Consider the following 23,681-nt stretch of genomic DNA (forward strand, 5'->3'; position numbering starts at 1 on the left):
CAAAACATAATCATTTTTGGAAGAATAACTACAAAAATCTACGCCTGATTATCTGTTTAAAACATAAAAGTGTAGAGCAAATTATCTTACTGGAAGAGACTAAGTAGAAGATTGTTTTAACAATAGATTAAATGGACATAACCTAAAATAAATACATTTTCCTGTGGATTCGGTAGTATTGCAGGACTGACTTCTCAGGATCCTGGACAAAACTTTAAATCAGAGAAATTTTACAGACGCTTATAGCAATTAAAAAAAAAAATCCATCCTTCTGCAACATAAAGGAAATCTGAACAGAGAATTTATAAAATAAGCCTCCAGAGAAGGAGATGGAATAAGAACAATCGATCCTGGGTTCTGGCTGGTTCGTGACATGGCTGAGAACACAGGAATAAAAGAGCGTATGCATGTTGAGTTCCTTGATTCTTCATACTGGTTTTAAATCTATACTCAGTTATGCCATTTTACAAGGAATTAATTTGGTACTTTTTTCACAGATTTGATGGAATTTAGAAGGAATTTAACCATGAAAAACCTTACAATGGTGACAACATTTATTTTTGTGGGACTAACGGATGACCCAAACTGGCAAATTGTAATTTTCCTTTTTCTGTTTCTAACATATTTATTGAGTATCACTGGAAATCTGACTATTATCCTGCTCACTCTTCTGGACTCCCACCTCAAAACACCCATGTATTTCTTCCTTCGGAATTTTTCATTCTTAGAAATCTCATTGACGACTGTCTGTATTCCTAGATACTTGTTCAGCATAATGACTATGGATAAAACGATTTCCTATGATGCTTGTGCGACGCAATTATTTTTTGCCATCTTCTTGGGTGCATCAGAGTTTTTCCTGTTGGCTGCCATGTCTTATGACCGCTATGTGGCCATCTGCCAACCCCTTCACTATGCAACAACCATGAGCAGCAGAGTCTGCACCCAGCTGGTTGTCACCTCCTGGTCGACTGGGTTGTTAACAATCTCTCCTGGGCTTATCATGGGTCTGGGGCTGGAGTTCTGTGATGCCAACATTATTGACCACTTTTTCTGTGACTATTCTCCTCTCCTGAAACTCTCCTGCACAGACACATGGGTCATAGAATTGTTAAGTTTTATTTTAGCCATTGCCACACTCCTGATAACTTTGGCACTGGTGATACTCTCCTATGCATGTATCATAAGAACGATTCTGAAGATCCCTTCTGCCCAGCAGAGGAAGAAAGCTTTTTCCACCTGTTCCTCCCACATGATTGTTGTCTCTCTCTTTTATGGCAGCTGCATTTTTACATATATTAAGCCTTCTGCAGAGGAAAGGGTAGCTTTCAACAAGGGGGTAGCAATACTCACCATTTCAATTGTACCTGTCTTAAATCCTTTTATATATACCCTAAGAAACAAACAGGTGAAACAAGCCCTAAAAGATATAATTAAAAAATGTATCCTTATTGCCTTAAGATAATATCTTTGGCTTTTATAAATTTTTTTTTGTTTATTTAAATATCTTTCGATATAGAAAGTTTATTAAAATTACAGCCCATATTGATTACCTTTTTAATACATACCAGTCACCCACAAATAGGCATTGTGTGTTTGATCTATTCCTCGCTTTTTACGTTTGATGGTGTAAGCTGTATCCATGATGTTCTCTTAAGCATTGCTGTAATCACTTTCTTCTTTTAGCTTAATTCTCCGATTTTGTTCATCCTCTAAATAGTCCACTATAAATTCATTTTGGAAGGCAAATAGCTCCATGTTTTTCTGAAATGTAGACTATTTGTTAACTGTTAACTATTAGTTTATTTGATTTTATAACTCTCTAGAATATATTTGATTCTTATACCACGAAATGTCAATATTTATTAAAAATAAATGATATTTCCAGAAACATAATAATGGACCTAAGTTATATTGTTGTTCAGGCTTAATGATGCCTGATTGTAAAAAAAAAAAAATACTCCCAATCTCTATGCTACTGTAAATCAAAAAGGGCTTTTCAATTAAGAAACACTGCTTTGGAACAGAAGCTAATTTAAGTAAGCACTAGATCTGAAATTTGTATATTTTAAAATCCAGATTCTATGCAAATAACAACAGGGCACTGTTGCCTTTTTTATGTGAATGTAGGTGCACTGTTTAATCTGGCAAAATTTGAAATAAATAACAACTATCCTGAATAGTTACAAAGCCATCTTAGGAAGCAGAGAAGATTGGCTATACATAATTCTAGGAGATGCAAATAAAACCTATGCTTGCGATTTTCAAAACAAATAGTTTAACCAATGCAAAACTGTTTTACATGTTGCAACATGCCATACATTCCCTCATTGGAGTGTCTTTACACGTGCTCTTTTCTCTCCCTAAGATTCCATTGCTTTCTAACACTTTTAAAGAGGTCTTTTCCCCCAGACTTGACCAATGCAATACATCACTTTGTTTCTTGACCGCTCCTTCCATGGACGTTGATCGTTGATACAAGTAAAAGGAAATCACTGACAACTTCAATACTTTCTCCATTTATCATGAATATATGAGTTCCAACATATCATTCTCAAAGCAAGTGTGTTATCTGGTACAGAGTGGTGTTAAATCACATTCATGAAATAAATAAATGGCAACTCTCGAATTACGGTATCGTTATGTATATATTTCAGTATTTGTTTTTTATCACTCTTTAATATATTTCATCATAAGTGTTATTGCCAATTTTTATGTTTATGGTTCATGCAGACAGTAAGGCATTTTCTCTATTTACAAAGTACTTTTTATCTTTTAATTGAGATCATAGATTGTTTTAATTAACTTTTCAATTCAGTCTGATAACATCTGTCTTAATTGTTATGTTTCATTATTATAACACATTATTAATCTGCTGCAAAAGACCTCTTTAAAGTGTTAAAATGCAAAGATGCCACTTTAAGGACTAAGATGTACCTGACCCAAGCCGTGGTGTTTTCAATTGCCTCATTTTCATATGAAAGCTGGGCAATGAATAACAAAGACCTGAGAAGAATCCAACCCTTTGAATTATGGTGTTGGAGAAAATATTGAAAACACCATGGATTGCCAAAAGAAGGAAAATCCTTCTTGGAAGAAGTACAACCAAAATGCTCCTTAGAAGCAAGGTTGCCAAGACTTCATCTCACATACTTTGAATATGTTATCAGAAGGAATCAGTCCCTGGAGAAGGACATCATGCTTGGTAAAGTAGTGGGTCACAAAAAAGAGAAAGATCCTCAACAAGGTGGACTGACACTGGTTGCAACAATGGACTAGAGAATAAAAACAATCATAAGGATGACACAGGACAGGGCAGTGTTTCGTTCTGTTCACACAGCGTTGCTGTGAGTGAGAACCGACTCTATAGCATCTAACAACATATATCATAGTTTAACATGATTTCTAAATATCTTTAATTTATACATCTATCTATGGACTGATTTATCGATCATCTATCTATCTAAATTTGTAACAATATTTTGCTTTAAAAAATCATTCTTTCAGGTAGTTATCTGTGTTTTCTCTTCAATTCCATCCCTTATTTTCTCGTCTGAAGTAAAAGTTGTTTTCCATATTTTGAACTCTCCATTATTTGATTTCCACAGCTATTCTCTTTTCATTCTGAAAGCCATTCTTCTGAATTTTGATAGAACTTCTTGTGTCTGTCTTCCTAATCACAGATTTGGTGTCCTGCATCACTAGATTTAGATATTTATGAATTTGACTTGTAATTCTATTTTAGTGTATTTACTTTTTTACTTACAGAGCTTTTTTATATCATTAATCTTCCTTTTCTTTTTTTATAAAATTGTTTTCTTTTCGCTATGAGATTGTTCTATGTGACTTTAAATTTCTCCTTTAATAAACTGTTTTGGTGGTAAATATGTATGTAACAAAACAGTTGCCATTTCAGCATTCTGTACGTGTACAATTCAGTGACATTACTTAAGTTTATCTTGTTCAACCATCACCAGTATCCATTGCCAATTTTTTTCTATCACCCTTAACCAAAGCTCAGTGCTCTTACTATTTTTACGGTATTGAACTTACTAAGTAATTTCTTAAAACTTTTTCTGGATTTGGGATTTTTCAGAAATAGCTTTTTCTTTTCTTTTATCTTCATTTTTCTATTCTGTTCTTTTTCTTCCTTTTTTTGAGTGTGCTTATTTTGTATGTATGTTCCATCTTCTCAATTTTCATAGGATTTACATCCATTTTTCTTCATATTGTTTTACTATTCTTTTTTGTGACAGTCAAGTTTTTAAAGGTATACACTTTTAAGGCAGAGTTTTGTATACATCTTCCATTACTACATTTGTATGTGTGCATGTGTGTGTGTGTGTGTATGTGTGTGTGATACATTCTAATATCCCCATTGCCTTGGCTTGATTCCCTTAATTAAAGGACTCAATGAAAATTTAGAATTATCTACAAGGCATATACCCAACATTTTCCCTGAAGTATTCTTGCATGTGTACATTATATGTATCAAAAATCAATAAATAACCACAACATGCACTTTCATTACATTTCCTTTTAAGAATATGGCTATATTGATCTATTGGAGATACATCATCAGGTATGAAAATGTCTCTCTGACTATATAACATATCAGAACTTGTAAGGATAGAAAAATGTCTGTCAATCTACTTGCAAAAAAATAAATAAATAAATTAAAGAAAAAGAAAAACTCTGCCTTTGCTTTAGGGAACAAAGAATAGGGAAGATTTCAACTGTCTTTCTGTTATTTTGGGATGGACTCAATTTCTTAAGGTGACTCAGCACTTTGTTGCTGTGGATAATTGTCATTTTCTGCTTCTTTGTTTAGATTTGATTATTTTCTAATTACAAATACACTTTTAGTTAGTGTAGACTGTTTCAAAATCATTGCATTAGATTCACTGTAATCTTTAATTTTTATTTCATAGTTCTGAGTGTTTGTATCCTATCCACGTGTATTCTATAATTACAGAGATAGAGACTTCAGAGGATAGTATTAGTTAGGCCCCTTTTCAAATCTAAACAGCTCCAGCTTCTTCTAAATAACTACACCAAATAACACTACTCCATCTTTACATATTTCAAAGGCTACTGAAATATTTTGTCCCATGCCAGCCTCATTCCTGCTCTCTTCTTCAATTTGGGTGTGCTTAACATCACTGACACCACTTTGCTATTGAATTTTAGGAGAGGAAATAATCTACGATGTATAATTTGTCATTTTTAACTAAAGGTTCCTAAGTTACTGTTTCTGCAGACAATTGCTCTCATATTTAAGTGGGAATTTAATAAAACAAACTGCATGTCAAAGGCATGATGTGATTTCCAGATAGTTTTCTTGCTACCATGCACACACTAAACACTCAAGCCTATATCTCTCCTGCATGTATGAGATTACAGAGGCCCTGTTCTAGCAGGCAAATGATAGAAATGGAAATAATGCACTGCCTGTTTTACAAGGAAGTCCCAATGATATTAGTGATTACTCACTGAAGATTAATTTAAAGACAAGCAGAAACAATATTGGAAGATATATATGTATATATGTTTTCTTGAGTTAATTCTATAAAGTACAGGTAGACATATGCCAGTTTTGTCACTGAAGGATCAAGCAAAATAATATCACGGAAATCCCAAAAGTCATTTCCAATCATTTCTTGTGTTTTATAACCCAATTTAATGGTAAAGTCATTACAATTTAAAGCTCTTCTTTCCTGGGGAAACTCTGGTGACTTAGGGTTTAAGAGTTCAGCTTCTAACTAAATGGTTGGCACTTCAAATTCACCAGGTGCTCCTTGGAAACCCTATGGGGAGTTCTACTGTATCCTATAGGGTCACTATGAGTTGGAATTGACTCAACAGCAATGGGTTTGGTGCTTTTCTTTCCTGGAATTTCTAGCCTTATTTAAAAATAACTGATTCCTTACTGCCACTCGCTACAAATACTAGTCCTTGACAGTTGTCTTAGTTGTCTAGTGCTGGTACAACAGAAATACCACAAGTGGATGGCTTTAACAGACATTTATTCTTTCATAGTCTAGGAGGCTAACCCAAACCACCCACTGCTGTCGAGATGATTCCTAGGCTAGAACTCCAAATTCAGGGCATCAGCTCTAGGGGACGGCTTTCTGTCTCTCTGTTTCTCTCTCTGTCTCTCTCTCTCTCTCCTGATTCTGGAAGAAGGTCTTTGTTATCAATCTTCCCCTGTTCTAGGAGCTTCTAAGCACAGGGACTCCAGTTCCAAAGGAAATGTTCCACTTCCAGAGCTTCTTTCTTGGTGGTCTGCAGTCCCTCTGTCTCTACTCATTTCTCTCTTTTATATCTCAAAAGAGATTGACTCAAGACATTACCTGATCCTGTAGATTGTATCCTGCCTCATTAACATAACTGCCTCTAATCCTGTCTAATTAACATCATAGAGGTTAGGATTTACAACACCTAGGATAAAAATATCAGATCATAAAAAAAAAAATTATAATCACACAATACTGGGAATCATGGCCTAGCCAAGTTGACACACATTTTTGGGGGAGACATTTCAACCTATAACAACACTTGATAAAATGTCAATAAAATTACAGTACAAGATGAGAATAAATTTGTGGTGCATAATCCTAAGGGATACTGTAAAATTAATAATTGTAGTTCATTCTTAAAGAAAGCTAAAACAAATCAGTTACAAATATATATAATGAAATATTTGTTCAGTGAAAGTCATCTAACTTTGTGTTGGCATTAAATTGAATGACGTATTTATTCATTCAACAAATATTTATTAAACACAATGACAATGGTTGATTCTGGAAATACGGTGTTGAACAAAAGCATAAAAAAAAATGCTGTATAAATAAAAATAAAAGAAATATATTATGCCCTTATTTTTGTTTTAAGCAAGCACTTGATATGATTGAAATGCCTATTTCTTATGTTAATATTATAATTATGTTAAATGAGATCTAAATTACATAGTGCAAAATGTATCCTTTTTAATTGTACTATTTATTTTATTAAACACATATGCCTGTGTAACCACAAGTAGAAATGATCTGATAATTAATAACTGATTGGTAATAAATAAATACATTCATAAAACAGTGGGATCAGATATATGGTGCAATTTAATAAACAGCATACTATTCTATTTTTCCATAAATCACTCTAATGAAGAAAATATTATCAGAATTTTCTCTCTCATTACTTCTCTGATTTTCCTTGAAAAAAGTTTGATTCAATAATACAAACACAAGTACTTCACTTGAATAACTTTAAATAAATACGGAAAATTCTTTCCCAGGAAATGAAAGGGAGCAAGAAATCTCACGAGATAGAAAACACTAAGAACGCACACCATCCTTAAACTGAAACATTTTTAGTTAGATGACCTTGGGAGATGTTACTTGAGATGACTAAGAATGATTAAAATACAATCAAGAAACTATATTAGCTGTAGATATAGAGAGTTGGAAGGAGCATTGCCCTCACATACATAAAAAAAAAATTAGATAAAATGAAAATTAATTTTTATTTTTTATTTTTTTTGCAAAGCTATGGAAGAACTAAAGTTACTGGGCAAACAACTAAACCTAAATCTAGAGACAAATCTCAGCAGGGAGGACCCAAATAGCACAAACCACCCTACCACCACAGAAAACTGTAAAAATACAGAGCATTCAGCTAGAAATCTTTAACAAATTGCTGAATGCTGAATGTGGACTAGCAGAAGGGTGTGAAGACCTAAGTGTGGTATACTGAGGAGCATTTAGACTCTCTCCTAGATGTTTCTCCAGGTAGTTTACCAGTTTCTCATGGAAAAAATCAGGAAGAAGCAAACATTCTCAGTGTGCTGGCTGGGTGAAGGGAACAACAGCCAGTGCTGAAACTCCTATTACACCCATTTTCCTATATCCTCTAAGGAATAAAATTTAAATCTTCAAGGAAAGGCAACAAAAGTATAGCTTGAGGATAGCTGCTATGGGAGAGGAATGGCAGTCACCCAGGAAACTGGTAGGACCCATGTTTTGTATCTCCATTAAGGAACAAGAGCCTTAAGTTTACTGGAGAAGTGACACAAAATTGTCTTCTGAAGGCACTGATGTTTACCATGCAGTTGTACGAGAAGAAGAGGGGAGAAAAATTGTACCCTTGGGAAAGAGAAGTACATGCTAAAGCCAGTGTTTTATCTGGCTAAAACACTTTACCTGCCTAAAACTGAGGCTTAATTAGTACATCAGAAAATGCCTTTTCCCCCGTCCCCTTTCGCACCATGCTACAAAGCTTTGAGTCAACATAACAATGGAACACAGACAACAGAGCTTCAAAAGACAGATGCTGCCTGGGAACAGCCCAAGGAGGAAAAAAAAAAAAAAAAAAAAACACAAACAGGAAGGTTCAAAAAAGTGGGAACAGACAGCCAGAGAAAAACTGGCAAATTAGCCTAGAAAATAAACACGAGTGTCCCTAAAGAAATCTGAAATCTATGGTTACTGAGAGTAACCGTTACAACAAACTTCAAACACAGTCAAATCCTGACTAGATTAATAAAAAATTCCTTACTTAAGGCCTAATAAGTGTCTATATTATGAAGCATAAAACATTATTTACCTCAGTATCAACTATTCTATACAATATGAATATCTTTTAGCAAACAAGTATAAGGTACACGAAACATATAAATAAGAGGTGAGATATAACAGTTTAAAACAAAGAAATATCAGAACTTGGCTCAGGAATTACACAGATATTTAAAATATCAGACAGAGAAATTAAATAACTAAGATTAATATGTTAAAGGCTTTAATAGTTAGGGTAGAAGACATGCAGAATCACAAATTTAAATTCAGCAGAGAGATGAAAACTAGAAGACCAAAGTGGAAATGCTAGAAATAAAATCACAGTCACAGTGATAAAGGATGCCTTCCTTGGAGCTCTTCAGTGGGCTCAACACAGCCAAAAACAACCAGTGAGCTTGAAGTGAGGCCAAGTGACATGACCAACACCGAAACACAAATAGAAAAAAGAAGAGAGAATGAGAGAAAAAAACAGGAGGGCATGGAAGAGCTATAGATGATATCAATTGATAAAAGTTATGTGTAATTGGGATTTCACAAGAAGAAAGAGACAATGGGAGAAGAGAAATATTTAAGGAATTAATGAAAAATTTTTCTTTAATTTTGTAAAGGGAAACCCTGGTGGCGTAGTGGTTAAGTGCTACAGCTGCTAACCAAAGGGTCAGCAGTTCAAATCCACAAGGCGCTCCTTGGAAACTGGAGCCCTGGTGGTGCAGTGGTTAAGAGTTCAGGGTGCTAACCAAGAGGTTGCCTGTTCGAATACACCAGCTGCTCCTTGGAAACCATATAGGGCAGTTCTACTCTGTCCTATAGGGTCACTATGAGTAGGAATTGACCAGGCAGCAACAGATTGGAATTTTCTAAAGTTAATGACAGATACAAAACCACAGATCTAAAAAGACCACCAAGCAGGATAACAACAAGAAAAACACAACTAGGCATTTAATATCGAAACATTTGAATACCAGAGACAAAAAGAAAATTCAGAAGAGTGCCAGAAGTAGGGATTTTTTTCAGAGGAGCAAGGATATAATTATGTGAAGCTGTGCTTTTCATTTTAAATACTGCTTTCTCAGACTGTGGTGGATTTAACATGGCCCCAAATTATTTGCCTATCTTCCCACAGCAAGGTGGAATCTATTTACTTACTTTTTTAATCTGGATTGGATTTTTCATTTGTTTTGACCAACGGAAAGTCGTGGATGTAACCAAATGCATACACTGGAGTTTTTAGAAATTTGTATTTTCTCGCATGCATTTCAAATTCTTCTTAGAAACCAGCCACCACTGTGTGAGAGAATTCACCTATATACCCTGGCTGTAAGCAGGATGTTGCAGTAGTCCAGTCAACAACCCAAAGTGAGCTGCCAGGCAAAATACGGCCCTAACTTCCAGCCATGTGAGTGAGCCATTATAGGTATTCTAATCAAGCAGAGACTCCAGTTGACTAAATTTCTAGCCAGCACTTGATGGAGCTCACTGAACGCAAAACAAACCTGACTAACTGAAAGCAAGCCAAACCCACTGCCATCCAGTTGATTCTGGCCCTGTAGGACCAAGTAGAACTGCCCCTTATGGTTTCCAAATCTATAAATCTCTGCTGAAGCAGATTGCCATATCTTTCTCCCACGGTGCAGCTGGTGGATTTGACCCACCAACCTTTCAGTTAGCAGCTGAGTGGTTTAACTACTGCACCACCAGGGCTCAACTAAACCCAGTTAACAACGAAATTGTGAGAGATAGTACTTACTGTTCTTTTAAGATAGTAGTTTTTTTCAGTGTTTTTAATATAGTTAACAGCTGGGCAACAAAACTGAGATAGACAGGCTGACAAGAGAGACTGACGTTGGATCAACAGATATAAGGCAATTAAACATGGAGAAATCTCCTGGTTGCGCTGTCTTATGCAATCGCACACAAACTCAGAAAACAAACAACTCTCTCCTTGTAATCTCCATCTGTTGTTCTGTGAAATAGTGCCCTCATTAAAAAAAAAAAAAAGTGTCATTTTAAAACTCAAAGACTAATTTATTATAGTATTTTAAAGTGAAAAAAATATCATGGGAAAGGGAAGAGAGTAAAATGAAGTGTTCTTATTTATCTGGGCAGAGAGACAGCATGTGGTCAAGTGAATTCCTTTATGTGGCCTTTTGCCCTGGTTCTTTGGAAAACAGCTTGAGAGATTTTTTTCCCCCCAAGCTCTAAGGAGTTACTTTTACTTGTCCAGGTTGAACAGCATTTCCTAAGCACGCTGTAAACAACGTGACTTTTTGTCTGGTTCTGGGCTGCAGATTGATATGCACTTTGCAGGAATTGGTCAACAAACTATGCAAATGAGGTGAGTTGTAGCCCAACAGTGCCTACTATGCCTGCTGAGAGGGTATTGGTCAATTCCTGGCCTGGTGAGAGGCCCATGCCTTGAAATTTAAAAGGAGTTTGTGTATATTTGCAGCCAACACTAGAGAAGTGTGTCAGACAGAAAAAAAGCAAGAAGAGAAGCAGCAGGAAGAAGAAGAAGGAAGAAAGCAGAAAGAAGAAGCAGAGAGAGTAGGAAAGAAACCTACTGAAAGACTCATAATGCTGATCAAGGGCTGTAGCACTGAAGATAGCAAAAAGTTCGGAAAGGACCCAGAATCAGAGCTGGGAGCTACAGATGGCAGGTCCTAGAGGAGCCTGCCCTGAGGGGGCACCCCAGAGAGGAGCTAAGAGTACTGTCTTGCACTGAAGAAGGGAAACTTTGCCTACATGCTTTCTGATCCTGGTTCTTGAGTTGTACCCTGTTCCTTAATAAACCACTTAACTGTAAGTGTACTCTGTGAATTTCTGTGCAGCCATTGCATGGACTATTGAAACCAGGAGAGAAGTAGAGAGTGTTGCCAGAGGGACGGCTGGTATTGCAATTTGTAAAAAGGTTGGATGGAGAGTGGAGATATGCCTGACCTCTACCTCATAGGAATCAGCTTTGGGCCGGTCCTGGTTGTTATCCTTCTTGAAGTTAGACAGGTTCTGACTACGCTGCTACTACTATCCCCACCATTTTACACAGCATCTATCCTAATAAAATTGACATTTCAGTAAACTTCTAAAAGTCTTTAAGTGCATTGGACAAACTGAATGAACAAAGAGATTTCTTGGCAACCCTGGTTCAAAAGTCACTAAGTAATCTACAGAGTAACTTGGAGAACATTAGTTATGGGCATAGGATTCTTAAAAAAAAAAAAAATTGTACAACAGTAATAGTCAGGTGACCACAAAGATTTTATCTGTTCATTCCGTTGGTCTTTGTTTTTACAAATTAGCAAGTATTGCCTATTAATTTTAATGAAATTTAGAGTGTTTGAATACATGTGCAAAAATAACCCAAAGTATACAACTTCCATATAATTTCTTTGTTAAATGTTTCATCTGTCTCTCTCTCTCTTTCTCTGTCATCTACCTATCATCTATCTATCTATCTGTCTATCTATCTATCATCTATCTGTCTATCTATCCATCTATTAGGGTAATGGTGTGATTATTCTTCTTTTTTGCTTAAGTTTGATTAATTCCAATGATAGATTTTCTGTTACTAAATCATTTATCCATACTCTTCTGTGCCCCAAGAGAGTTTCTCTTCATACCTGCTCACAACCCCCTAGGTTTTGCAGATATTTTTATTTATTCCATATTAATGCTTTATACCTTCACACATTTTCCACTTCTGTGATATCTTCGTGATTTCTTTGGAAGGGAGACAGCTGACATTATTTGCTTAGCATCTTATCCACTTCCTCAGCTTTTAGTTGCCCGTGTTTGGTGTAATTTTTGTTTGCTGTGTGGTTTGACTGCTAATCTAAAGTTTGAGCTTACCCAGTGGTACCGCAGAAGAAAAGTCTTGGTAATGTGGTCCTGTTTAGATTACAGACAAGAAAAATCTATAGAACAGTTTTACTCTGTAACACATGGGGTCACCATGAGTTGGAATTGACTGAAAAATGACTAATAACAACACCAGCAGAAAAAATTTTATGACTATTATTTTTGTACATCTGATTAATATTCATTACGCATTATGTTTCTGTTTTTTGCTTTTGTAAACTGTACAAATGGACCCAGCTCTGTACTTTTTCAATTCGAGCTGTCTGCTCCAAGTGCGTATGCTCTTTTCTAAATACATGGAGTATTAAAAATAATTGTTCAAACAACATGCCTTTTTTCTTTTTTATTTATCTTTGCTTTCAAGCTCTAACACTCTCCACATTGTGGCTCCAATCTATAATGCTTTAGAATCTCAGATCTCATTGTTTGTTTGTTTTTGTCAGTGTGCTCCAACCAAAAAATGCATTGCCACTGAGTTGATTCAGACTCATAGTTACCCTAAAGGACAAAGTAGAATTTCTTCACAGGGTTTCAAAGGAGCAGCTGATGGATTCCATCTGCTGACCTTTTGGTTAGCATCTGTAGCTTGACATAGCTCACGATATCTCACCACCACTGCTCCACCAGGGCCCCTGTCAGCATGCAGTGGCATATAATTTGATTGTGCAGCAGATTTTTACCTGATTTATACAGAAAGGTTAACTCTCACAGGTACAGCATTGCCAAGGTAAAGATCAGAAAAATCCCTTTTAACCACAGTGAGGCTTACTTAGAAATACACATCATTTCTGAAATAGTTTTGTCAAGCGTTGGCTGGTAGAATAGTATTTATTTGCTTAGTCTCTTTCCAAAACCTTAGAAGTATATTGTGAGAAAAATTATTTTGTCTGCAAATGGAAAATTGACAAATAACAGCAAACAATTAAGCCATTACATTACGAATCCAAATGCTATTACTCTTTATCTTACTCAGGCTTTCATTCAAGACTCTGAAAAACACAATTACCTCCTAAGCCCAAGTAATTAAAACAACATGGTCCTAGTCTAATAATAGACATACAGACTAATGGAATAGAATCCAAAGTTCAGAAATAAGTTCATAGATCTACTGTCAACTGATTTTTGACAAGGATGCTAAATCAGTTCGATGGGAAAGAAGATTCTCTTCAATAAATGGTACCGGGAAAATTGAATTTCAGTGTTCAGAAGAATGAATCAGGATCTGTGTCTTACACTGTACATGAAAACAAATTCAAAATGGATAAAGGACTTAAATGTGAAAATTAAAAACCATAAAATTCTTAGGAAAATATATAGGGACTTGGTTGTAGGGCTGAGTTTTTAACAACAGTCTATCAGATATGACAATAAAAGCATGAACAAAAAGACAAAATAGATAAATGGGACCTCATAAAAATGGAATACTTTTGTTCATCAGAAAGTTTTATCAAAAAAAGGAAAAGACAACGGATTAGAAGAAAATTTTGGGGAACCGTATATCTGATAAGGGTCTAATATCCAAAATACATTTTGAAAAAATGTCCACAATGTGATAAAAATCCAAAGATGAACAAAAGACTTAAACAGTCATTTCAGCTAAGATATTCAAATGAGCAACAAGCACTTTTAAAAAAGATGCTCGATGTCATTAACCTTTAAAACCCAGTGCCATCGAGTTGATTCTGACTCATAGCGACCAGATAAGACAAAGTAGATCTGCCCCATAGGGTTTCCAAGGAGCGCCTGGCAGATTCGAACTGGATTCAAACTGCCAACCCTTTGGTTAGCAGCCATAGCACTTAACCACTACGCCACCAGGGTTTGTTTTCTTTAGAGAGATGCAAGTCAAAACTATAATGAGATACCACCCCTCCCCATTAGAAAGGCATTACTCAAAAAAAAAAAAAAAACAGAAAACAATAGAAAGAAAGAAACGAAGGAAGGGAGGAAGAGAGAGAGAGAAGGAAAGAAAGAAAGACAGAGAGAAAGAGAAAGAAAGAAAGAAAGGAAGGAAGAAAGGAAGAAAGGAAGGGAGTGAGTAGAAAATAATAAAATGCATATAGGACTAAACTAAACCTCTCTGTAGCTGGATAATATTATTACCTTGACGTGATTCATTTTCATCATTCCAAGTCCAATATATAAAGTCATAATTTTTAAAAATCTTAACCAAATTCACTGTTTTGATTTCTTTCTATATCTCAGTTAAAAAATTTGTTTACCATATTCTTATGCAAGTAACCCCTGCCTTCCAGGTTTGTTTGCAGAGTTTCTGAAAATACTTCACAGGGGGGAGGGCATGGTTGCCAAACAAAAGCAGAAGGATTGCATTATTTGCATAAAAATACTGGTACTTATTGGCATAATAACAGTCTACACCTAAAATACATTGTCTTCCACAGCATAAATCCTAATAACTAAAACTTTATAATACAGAAAGTATAAAAAACATGAAAATTTTTAATAATAATCAAAAACAAATGTATTGTCTTAATTAAAATATAAAATGAAAACTACAGGAAGAAATTCACAAAAACTATGACAAAGCCCAACTGCCATCGAGTCCATTCCAACTTATAACATCCCTACAGGACAGAGTAGAACTGTCTTGTAGGGTTTTCAAGGAGCACCTGGTGGATATGAACTGCTGACTTTTTGGTTAGCAGCCATAGCTCTTAACCACTTTACCACCAGAGTTTCCAAAACTATAATAGGATGTAATAAAACCAATAAAGAAAAGGATAGCTTTACTTACCCAAGCACTGGGCATCAAGGGCATTTTTTTCTGCTTTCTATACCACAGGAGCTGTCTTTCTTAATCATGACAAATTTATTAATCATGAGCACTGTAGTACTCTTGTCAAATCAAAAAACCCTAGAGTAGCTCTAGTGACCATACAAGGTTTCTTCAAACTTCTAAACAATCATCTCATCTTCAGGTCTCTGTGACTTTCATCTCCCTTTTTTAATGACCAATAGAAACATTTCTTTTAACTAGCCCTTCAAATTCTAATTTTACCTGTTCTGAAAACATTCTCACTGAATCAAGATGTTTCTTTTAAATACAGTGATTTCAAAATTTCAGAGGCAGATATGTCAAAGCAAGAATATGTTAAATCAATGGTTCTTAGTCGTGCAAACAGTTTTTGAAAGTCATTCATGTAGCCACGTTCCTAGGAAACATTGCCTGTAGGCAGAATAAATAATATGTCTGATATATACATGTTCTCCTGTTTTTCAAATGTAGATAATTGGTCTTGTGATTAATGAAATATAAATTCATTTAACAATACCACTGAATACAGAGTAATTTTTCTCAATGTTTATTTTCATATTCAATAGGTATTTTACCAGCTATTATATCACAAACTCATGGCACCCCATGTGTTACAGAGTGAAACAGCCCCATAGTGCTATCTTAGTTGTAATCTTTACAGAAACAGATTTCTAGGCTTTTCTTCTGTGGCACTGCTAAGTGGGTTCAAATTGCTAATCTTTAAGTTAGTAGTCAAGTGCAGGACATTATTACCATGAGTTAGAATCAACTCCTTGGCAACTTTTTTTTTTTTTTTTTGTATCACACGGAAATAAGTTAAGCAAAATGTAAGTTTTAAAAAAAAAGCTCTCTTACCCCTACCCTTAGAAAAACAGTAGGAAATTGAATCAGACTTGTGTGTGTGTGTTTTTCTTTATTTTTTGTTTTCTTCTCTGTGTTATGATGGGTGCCAGGCCTCTGTCTGGTGCTGTTATTTCATCTTACTGTCTCAACGGACAGTGTCGCTGTTGCCAATTTTTGTTGTTTTGCCAACGTTCATTATACAAGGGCTCATTAGTGACTTTGAACCTGGGTCATCAAGGATAATTTACTTTATTCATTCAGGTGATCCCAGTGCACCTACAGGAGACTGAGCAGAAGAACATAAATATCATTATTGTTAGAGCAAGAAAGTGAACTCCCTGCTCGGAACAATCAGAGCATCAGCTCTTTCAAAGCCAGAGGAAGTTCTTATGGTCTCCTCCCTTACATTAGACTTTCCTCCCTTCATGACACAGATCAAAGGAAAGTGATTCCGAAACTTTAAATAAGGAAAACTCTCTAAGAAAATCCTTTATATGATGTGAGAATTGCAGACCCTCCAGGAGATGCCTGGAAATTAAGTGTAGGTTTATCATATTTGACCTGTGCTAAGTCGTATCTCCCTTAACTCAACACATTAAGGAGTTGCCAGCTGAAACCATGAAAAATTATCAAAACTGTAAGTACCGTAAGGTAGCTATGAGAAAGAATTTCTCTTTTGAGAGACAAGGGAAAGAAATATCTATTAGTGTTTTCTTCTGAAATGTGGTTAGTTAAGCTTGTTTCAATTATTTAATACAAAAAATTGAAGTAGACAGTTAATGAAACTATTCAACTATGCAACAGACTTTTGATGGGACTGAGGTCATTGCCAGGGCTATATTTACACATTCATAAGTAGTCATCCATGCACTGTAATGTGAAGGACATACAATAATATGTCTTCCAAGTCTCTGCAATGTATTCCCAAAGAAATAGTCCACGGCTTAAAATTTTGACATTATAAACCCGTATCCTTTTCTACGTTATAAATATTACTTTTATGAAGAAAAAATAGAGAGTAAATAATTCATTCCCTCCTGAGTTGCTATAAACACATTGTCTTTGAGCCAATTTCGACTCATAGTGACTCTGTAGGACAGAGTAGAACTGCCCTACAGAGTTTCCAAAGAGAATCTGGTAGATTGAAACTGCCAACCTTTTGGCTAGCAGCCATAGCACTTAACCACTATGCGAGCAGAGTTGCTGTTAGTTCAGCAAAAATGCCCTCTTAATACTTAAATGAGAGAAATTACTCTTAAATGAGAGTATTTTGAAGAGTAAGGAAACAGAAGTTTTTTGTTTTTTTCCCTGAGGCACTTCACGTAACTGACAAAGTATTTCAGTAAGACAGTTTTTGCCCAGTGTGATTGGTGGAGGAGTTTGAAAATGACACCGAGGGTGCCAATTCTTTGTTACTTCATAATCTTTCTTATTTGTTTCACCTTTTGTGACCCTGAAGTATTTGGGTGAGAATTGGTTCTTAATAAACCAAAGCCAAAGAAAAAGGTATTGTAAATTTTAAACACATTATTTTACTCATATAACAGAGAAATCATCAATACATTAATTTTATCTAACAATGGCAAACAGAATTTGAATAAGAGAAAAATGTTTGAGGGGAGATGGCAAATCTCAAAAGTTTGCAAAGAATTGTTTTCCTTTACTTGTATCAGCTGCTTATTAGTGTGCGAGGCTAGCTAACAGGCAGTCTTTGGGAGTAGAAAGTTCATCACAGACAACAGTTTTGGTTATTTATGGATTTCTGGAAAAATTGTCGGAGTTTTATTATAAAGTAAGTACCTAACAAGCAGCAGCTGTACAATGTTGGCCAGTGTACTTTCTTAGCATCATCATTGTAGCTATGCCAGGCCTGGACCCTTTCCCTTAACAGTATTTTTCATTAGTTTTTCTATGTAAGTGTCCATTTTCCTGTGATGGTTCCATTAAACCAAGGTGGGCATTTCCAAATATCCTTTAAGCCATTTTATAAGGCACGTATCCATAAAAAAAGAAAAATAATTTTTTTTTTCTCTTCAGACCGAGAGGACACGTGTTATTTGCGGGAAGTATTTTAAAACAAATTGAATGTAAAATCATTCATATAACAGACTAATTTGTGTCTCCCAGGGAGATATAATCTCATGCAATGATGGAGAAATAGTAGGGACTCTAGAGACTCTGTTTTTAGATAGGACATATGTTCATAGCTAACATTACAAGCAATTAATGCTGGTTGAGGACTAGCACCCGTTACTGCTCCATAAGCAGAAAGAGTCTGAAGTATACATAAAATGGCCACAACTCACATTAATAAAATAAGACCCATAATGCAAGGAAAAAAGTCAGTTAATATCTCAGCAATCCTTTGTGTCTGAAATTATAATGTAAATATAACTTAAGTGATTGCATTATGCTATATGATATAAGGGATGGGACAGCACTTACGGGGGTTATAGGTGGTGGTGTCAGAGCTGGGAAACAAACTTCCTTAATTAGCTAAGGTGGTTCCCATACATTAATATGAATATTAAAAATATTTCTCCACCGGCACCCAACTGGGAAACCCTGGTGGTGTAGTGGTTAAGGGCTATGCCTGCTAACTAAAAAGACCAGCAGTTTAAAGCCACCAGGTGCTCCTTGGAAACCCTATGGGACAGTTCTACTCAGCCCTACAGGGTCACTATGAGTCTGAATCGACTCAATGGCAACAAGGTTTTTTTTTTTTTTTTTCTTTTGTCCAGCACCCATCACACTCCACTCTGCCTGGCTAGACATTATTAGGTCTCTCTAAGCCTCAGCAACATATATTTATGATAAGTATCCTTGATAATTCCAATTTAGAGAGTGCCACCCACTAAATTTCTTAGTTCAATGCAACTGTTTCTGGAAGAAAAAGAAGAAGGAGGAGGAGGAAGAGGGAAGGAGAGAACGCAGGGGTTGAAGGAGGGATTGGGGGAGGGAAAGGGGAAGGAGGAGAAAGAGAAGGAAAAGGAGGAGAAGAAACATTATATAAAGTGCTACAGTGAAAATTTCAGTATAAACCAACTGTGTTTTATGAGACACAGCCTATCCCTGTACCTGGCACATAGTAGAAACTGGGTGAAATCATTACATTTAAAATACTATGTCTGATATTTTCTGATAGCCATGTGAAAGCAAGTCCTGACACAGTTAAGTAGATGTGCTCTAATAGGAGGGAGGAAGGAGAAGGCTCCACAGGGGCTTCATGCTTTCTGAAGGCAAACAATAGAGTGTCAGAGTAGAGCACTCCATGTGATCAGGGCACACAGCCAGTATATGTCAAGTAGTCAGGCAAAAAGAGGCTGGGAGTTTAGGTGAAGGACTAATGAGAACAAAGCCTATGAGGGCAAATGTCCCCTTTGTCTAAATTTTACCTACCCTGCATCTGTGGAAAAAGTTTAGAGAAGATGAGACCTGCGTAAATTAGGAGAATGAGAGACTCCTTGCCTTCTGAAAGAAGCGGAGCTATATCATCCCTTACTCAATAAAATTTGAAGACTGGAAAAAGATTAAAAGTGATAATTGTTTTGCTGAAGAGAAAAAAAAAAAAGAAGGCTGCTTAATTAAAAGTTTGGTGAAAAGATCGTGTTAGGAAGTACAAAGGATAGAAAAAGGTCAGACTCCAGGTGGAATACTTGAGGTAAATTTTATCTTGAAAAAACAGTGAATTTGCACTCTAGTCTGTTCTCTAAATTATATCGTTGTGCTAATAACTGTAGTTGTGATTCACCAATAGCATACGCACAAGAGCGTCTGCAGACTCTGTTCCATTTTTTCAAGTTACATTTACTAAAGTCCCCATGTGTGTCAGATATAGGAGATATAAGAATGTATAAAACATAGAGTCTACTTTGGAGAAATATACATAAAACAGACTGCAAATTATAATATTATACAATAAATTATAAAATACGGTAATCAACATGTGCTTTAAGAGAACACAGGTACATAATCTCACATAGTCAAGGTGGGTAAATGAAGACTTCCCTGAAGAACTGATACCTATGGGGAATCATCAAGGACCAATAGACATCAGGCAGTCACAGAAGGATAGAAGAATTCAACTGTGAAGAGGAGACAACAAACAGAAAATACGAATAATTGCAAGTAGTCAGTGTTAGTGGAACTTAAAGTATGAAGAAAAAAGGTAAGGAACTGCCAAATGATGAAGCAGGAAAATGAAAGAAGGTCCTGTCCATGAAGAGCCTTGCAAGCCTTGTGAAAAAAGACATGGCGCTTTAACAAAAAATAGTGAACACTGGAAGAGAAGGCTTGGAGGGGAGGGATGGAGGCATGATTTCACTTTGAGAATGTGGAATATGAGGGTGCTATGAACATTGAATTGGTGGTGTCCACTTAGCAATATTTTTAAGGAGAAAAGATCTGGTCTTTGGAATCCATCATATAAATGATAATCTAATCAACCAGACAGGACGAAATCATTCTTGAATAGTATGGAGTAAACCAAAACCAAACCTGTTGCCGTTGAGTCAATTCCAAGTCATAGCGACCCTATAGGACAGAGGGGAACTGTCCCATAGGGTTTCCAAGGAGAGACTGGTGGATTCAAACTGCTGACCTTTTGGTTGGCACCCAAACTCTTACCCACTCTATCACCAGGTTTCCTTAAGAAGTATTAAAAAAACAAAGCAAGAAAGGAGAGGTCTGAAGATAGAATGCTTGAGAACCTCAATATTTCATAGATGAACAAAGAGGAGACTGTGTAGGTCACTGAAAAAAGATCAGAGTTAGGAAGAAAATGAGAATGATGGCATGGAACCCATTTGACAAATGACTAAACTTTAAAGGAAAAAAAAATTCTGTGGGGATGCCAGATGTCATAGTCATCTAGTACTGCTATAACAGAAATACCACATGTAGATGGTTTTAACAAAGAGAAATTTATTCTCTCACAATCTAGTAGGCTAGAAGTCCAAATTCATGGCATCGGCTCCAGGGGAAGACTTTCTCTCTCTGTCAGTTCTGGGGAAAGGACTTTGTTATCAGTCTTTCCCTGGTCAAGGAGCTTCTTTGTGCAGGAACTTCAGGTCCAAAGGACGCACTCTGCTCCCAATGCTTCTTTCTTGGTGGTGTGAGGTCCCCCTGTCTCTCTGCTCACTTCTCTCTTTTATGTCTCAAAACAGATTGTCTTAAGACACAGTCTAATCTTGTAGATCTCATCAACATAACTGCTGCTAATCCATCTCATTAACGGTATAGTGATAGGATTTACAACACACAGGAAAATCACATCAGATGACAAAATGGTGGACAATCACACAATATTGGGAATCACGGACTAGCCAAGCTGACAGATATTTTGGGGGGACACAATTCAATTCATGACACCAGGGAAGATAATTCAAGAAAAACAAAATCCTTCAGATGGTAGGAGGAGCGGGGGCTGGAACTGGAAATGAGAGTCAGGTTACAGTGGTTCAAAGACTAAATTGAGTAGGGATAAGATAAGAAGGTAAAGACACTACTGTATTTTCAATGGAATTAAAAACAAAATGGAAAAAATCACAGCCTGAAAGAATACATATATATATATATAGTTTTAGCTTCAGAGGATTTCAGAGAAAAGGGACCAGTGTCAATTAACTGAAATAAAAGATGAAAGCATATGAGGCTATTCCTTTTTCTAAATATGTGAAGACATTTTCTTACACTATAGGTAAAATAGTCATGTATCAATCCATCTATAGGTAGTATGGAGCCTTGGTTGTGCAGAGGTTAAGAACTTCTCTGTTAACCAAAAGGTTAGCAGTTTGAATCCACCAGCTGCTCCTTGGAAACCTTATGAGACAGTTCTACTCTGTTTTGTAGGGTCACTATGAGTCAGAATTGGCTCAATGGCAATTAGTTGTTTTTTTTTTTTTTTTTTTTTTTTTTTTTATAGATACTATAGTGTTAAGAGGAAACCCTTGTGGCATAATGGTTAAGAGCTACTGTGGTTCAAATGCACCAGTTGCTCCTTGGAAACTCTATGGGACAGTTTTACTCTGTCCTATAGGATCGCCATGAGTTGAAATCAACTCAACGGCAATGGGTTTGGTTTCTTTTTTTTTTATAGTCTTAAGAATAAGGAATAAAGAATACAAGCAGAAATGGATAAAGAGACAAGGTAAAGCCTCAGGATTCAGTGTTATATTTTGCTGTTGTCATAGTTTTTTGATTCTTTTCCAGGAGAAATTTATCTTATTCTTAAAATACTCCTTTGATATCAACAATTCAAGAGAATTCACATTCTTTATTACCTACAACTATATATTCTATATCCTGGGTTTGTCTTGGACAAAAAGACTTAAGTACCCATGAAATGTGATCATCTTTACTCATGCCTTTTGTAAATCCAATCTATTTAATGAATTACAGATATTGAGCTACATTTATAAATTCTGAGGGTCAAGGATGATCATAGAAAAAGTTAGATTCTTTTACAATGGATGAACCCTAAAGAAAAATCTCTGCTGCCCCTACCACATGTACAATTCAGGAAGGCTACTGGAATAGTGGCAATATTGATTATGATATGAAGGGAGAAAATAAATATATTTAAATTTGCTTGACTTTTATAAGCAAGGCCCTTTATTGTAGAATCCAAATATCTACCTCCTCACAAAATCTCTATGATGTTTACATGCAGATTGGGTAGCCATCAAAAGTCCACGATGAGAAATCACACTGCTATAACAACCTTCATCCTGCTGGGACTGACAGATGACCCACAAATGAAAGCTCTGCTTTTTACCTTTCTATTTTTCACCTATATATTGAGTGTTACAGGGAACCTGACTATTATTACCCTCACATTGGTGGACTCCCACCTTAAAACTCCTATGTACTTTTTTCTCAGAAATTTCTCCTTCTTAGAAGTCTCATTCACCACTGTCTGTATTCCTAGATTCTTGTACAGCATATCAACTGGGGACAATACTGTTACATACAATGCTTGTGCAAGTCAAATATTTTTTGTTTTTCTTTTTGGAGCAACAGAATTTTTTCTCCTGGCAGCCATGTCCTATGACCGCTATGTGGCCATCTGTAAACCCCTTCATTACATGACCATCATGAGCAACAAGGTCTGTGTCTTATTAGTTCTCTGCTGTTGGGTAGCTGGCTTGATGATCATTCTCCCTCCCCTGAGCCTGGGTCTCCAGCTGGAATTCTGTGATTCCAGTGCTATTGATCATTTTAGTTGTGATGCAGGTCCCCTCCTAAAGATCTCATGCTCAGACACATGGTTGTTAGAGCAGCTGATTATACTTGTGGCTGTATTTGCACTCATTATCACCCTAGTGTGTGTGTTTCTGTCCTACACATACGTCATCAAGACAATTCTAAGATTTCCTTCTGTCCAGCAAAGAAAAAAGGCCTTTTCTACCTGCTCATCCCACATGATTGTGGTTTCCATCACTTATGGAAGCTGCATCTTCATCTACATCAAGCCTTCAGCAAAGGAAGAAGTGGCTATCAATAAAGGAGTTTCAGTGCTCACGACTTCTGTTGCTCCCTTGTTGAACCCCTTCATCTACACCCTGAGGAACAACCAAGTGAAACTAGCTTTCAATGACTCTGTAAAGAAGATTGCATTTCTGTCAAAGAAGTAA

General features: G+C 36.1%; 2 protein-coding genes across 2 annotated transcripts; both read left to right on the forward strand.

The window, feature by feature from the left end:
• The first annotated feature begins 207 nt into the window (after nucleotides 1-207).
• LOC135231394 (olfactory receptor 6C74-like) lies at nucleotides 208-1,465 on the forward strand. Its single transcript, XM_064285267.1, has one exon. It carries the CDS (start codon nucleotides 503-505, stop codon nucleotides 1,463-1,465), a length of 963 nt encoding a protein of 320 aa, XP_064141337.1. The 5' UTR covers nucleotides 208-502.
• A 21,213-nt stretch (nucleotides 1,466-22,678) lies between these two features.
• On the forward strand, nucleotides 22,679-23,681 carry LOC135231395 (olfactory receptor 6C2-like). Its single transcript, XM_064285268.1, has one exon. It carries the CDS (start codon nucleotides 22,701-22,703, stop codon nucleotides 23,679-23,681), a length of 981 nt encoding a protein of 326 aa, XP_064141338.1. The 5' UTR covers nucleotides 22,679-22,700.

This window comes from Loxodonta africana, chromosome 4 (genome assembly GCF_030014295.1).
Source record: "Loxodonta africana isolate mLoxAfr1 chromosome 4, mLoxAfr1.hap2, whole genome shotgun sequence".
In the NCBI taxonomy this organism is placed as follows: domain Eukaryota; kingdom Metazoa; phylum Chordata; class Mammalia; order Proboscidea; family Elephantidae; genus Loxodonta; species Loxodonta africana.

Coding starts and splice junctions, on each gene's coding strand:
- LOC135231394 (XM_064285267.1), top strand. CDS start 503: ATGGAATTTAGAAGGAATTTAACCATGAAAAACCTTACAATGGTGACA.
- LOC135231395 (XM_064285268.1), top strand. CDS start 22,701: ATGATGTTTACATGCAGATTGGGTAGCCATCAAAAGTCCACGATGAGA.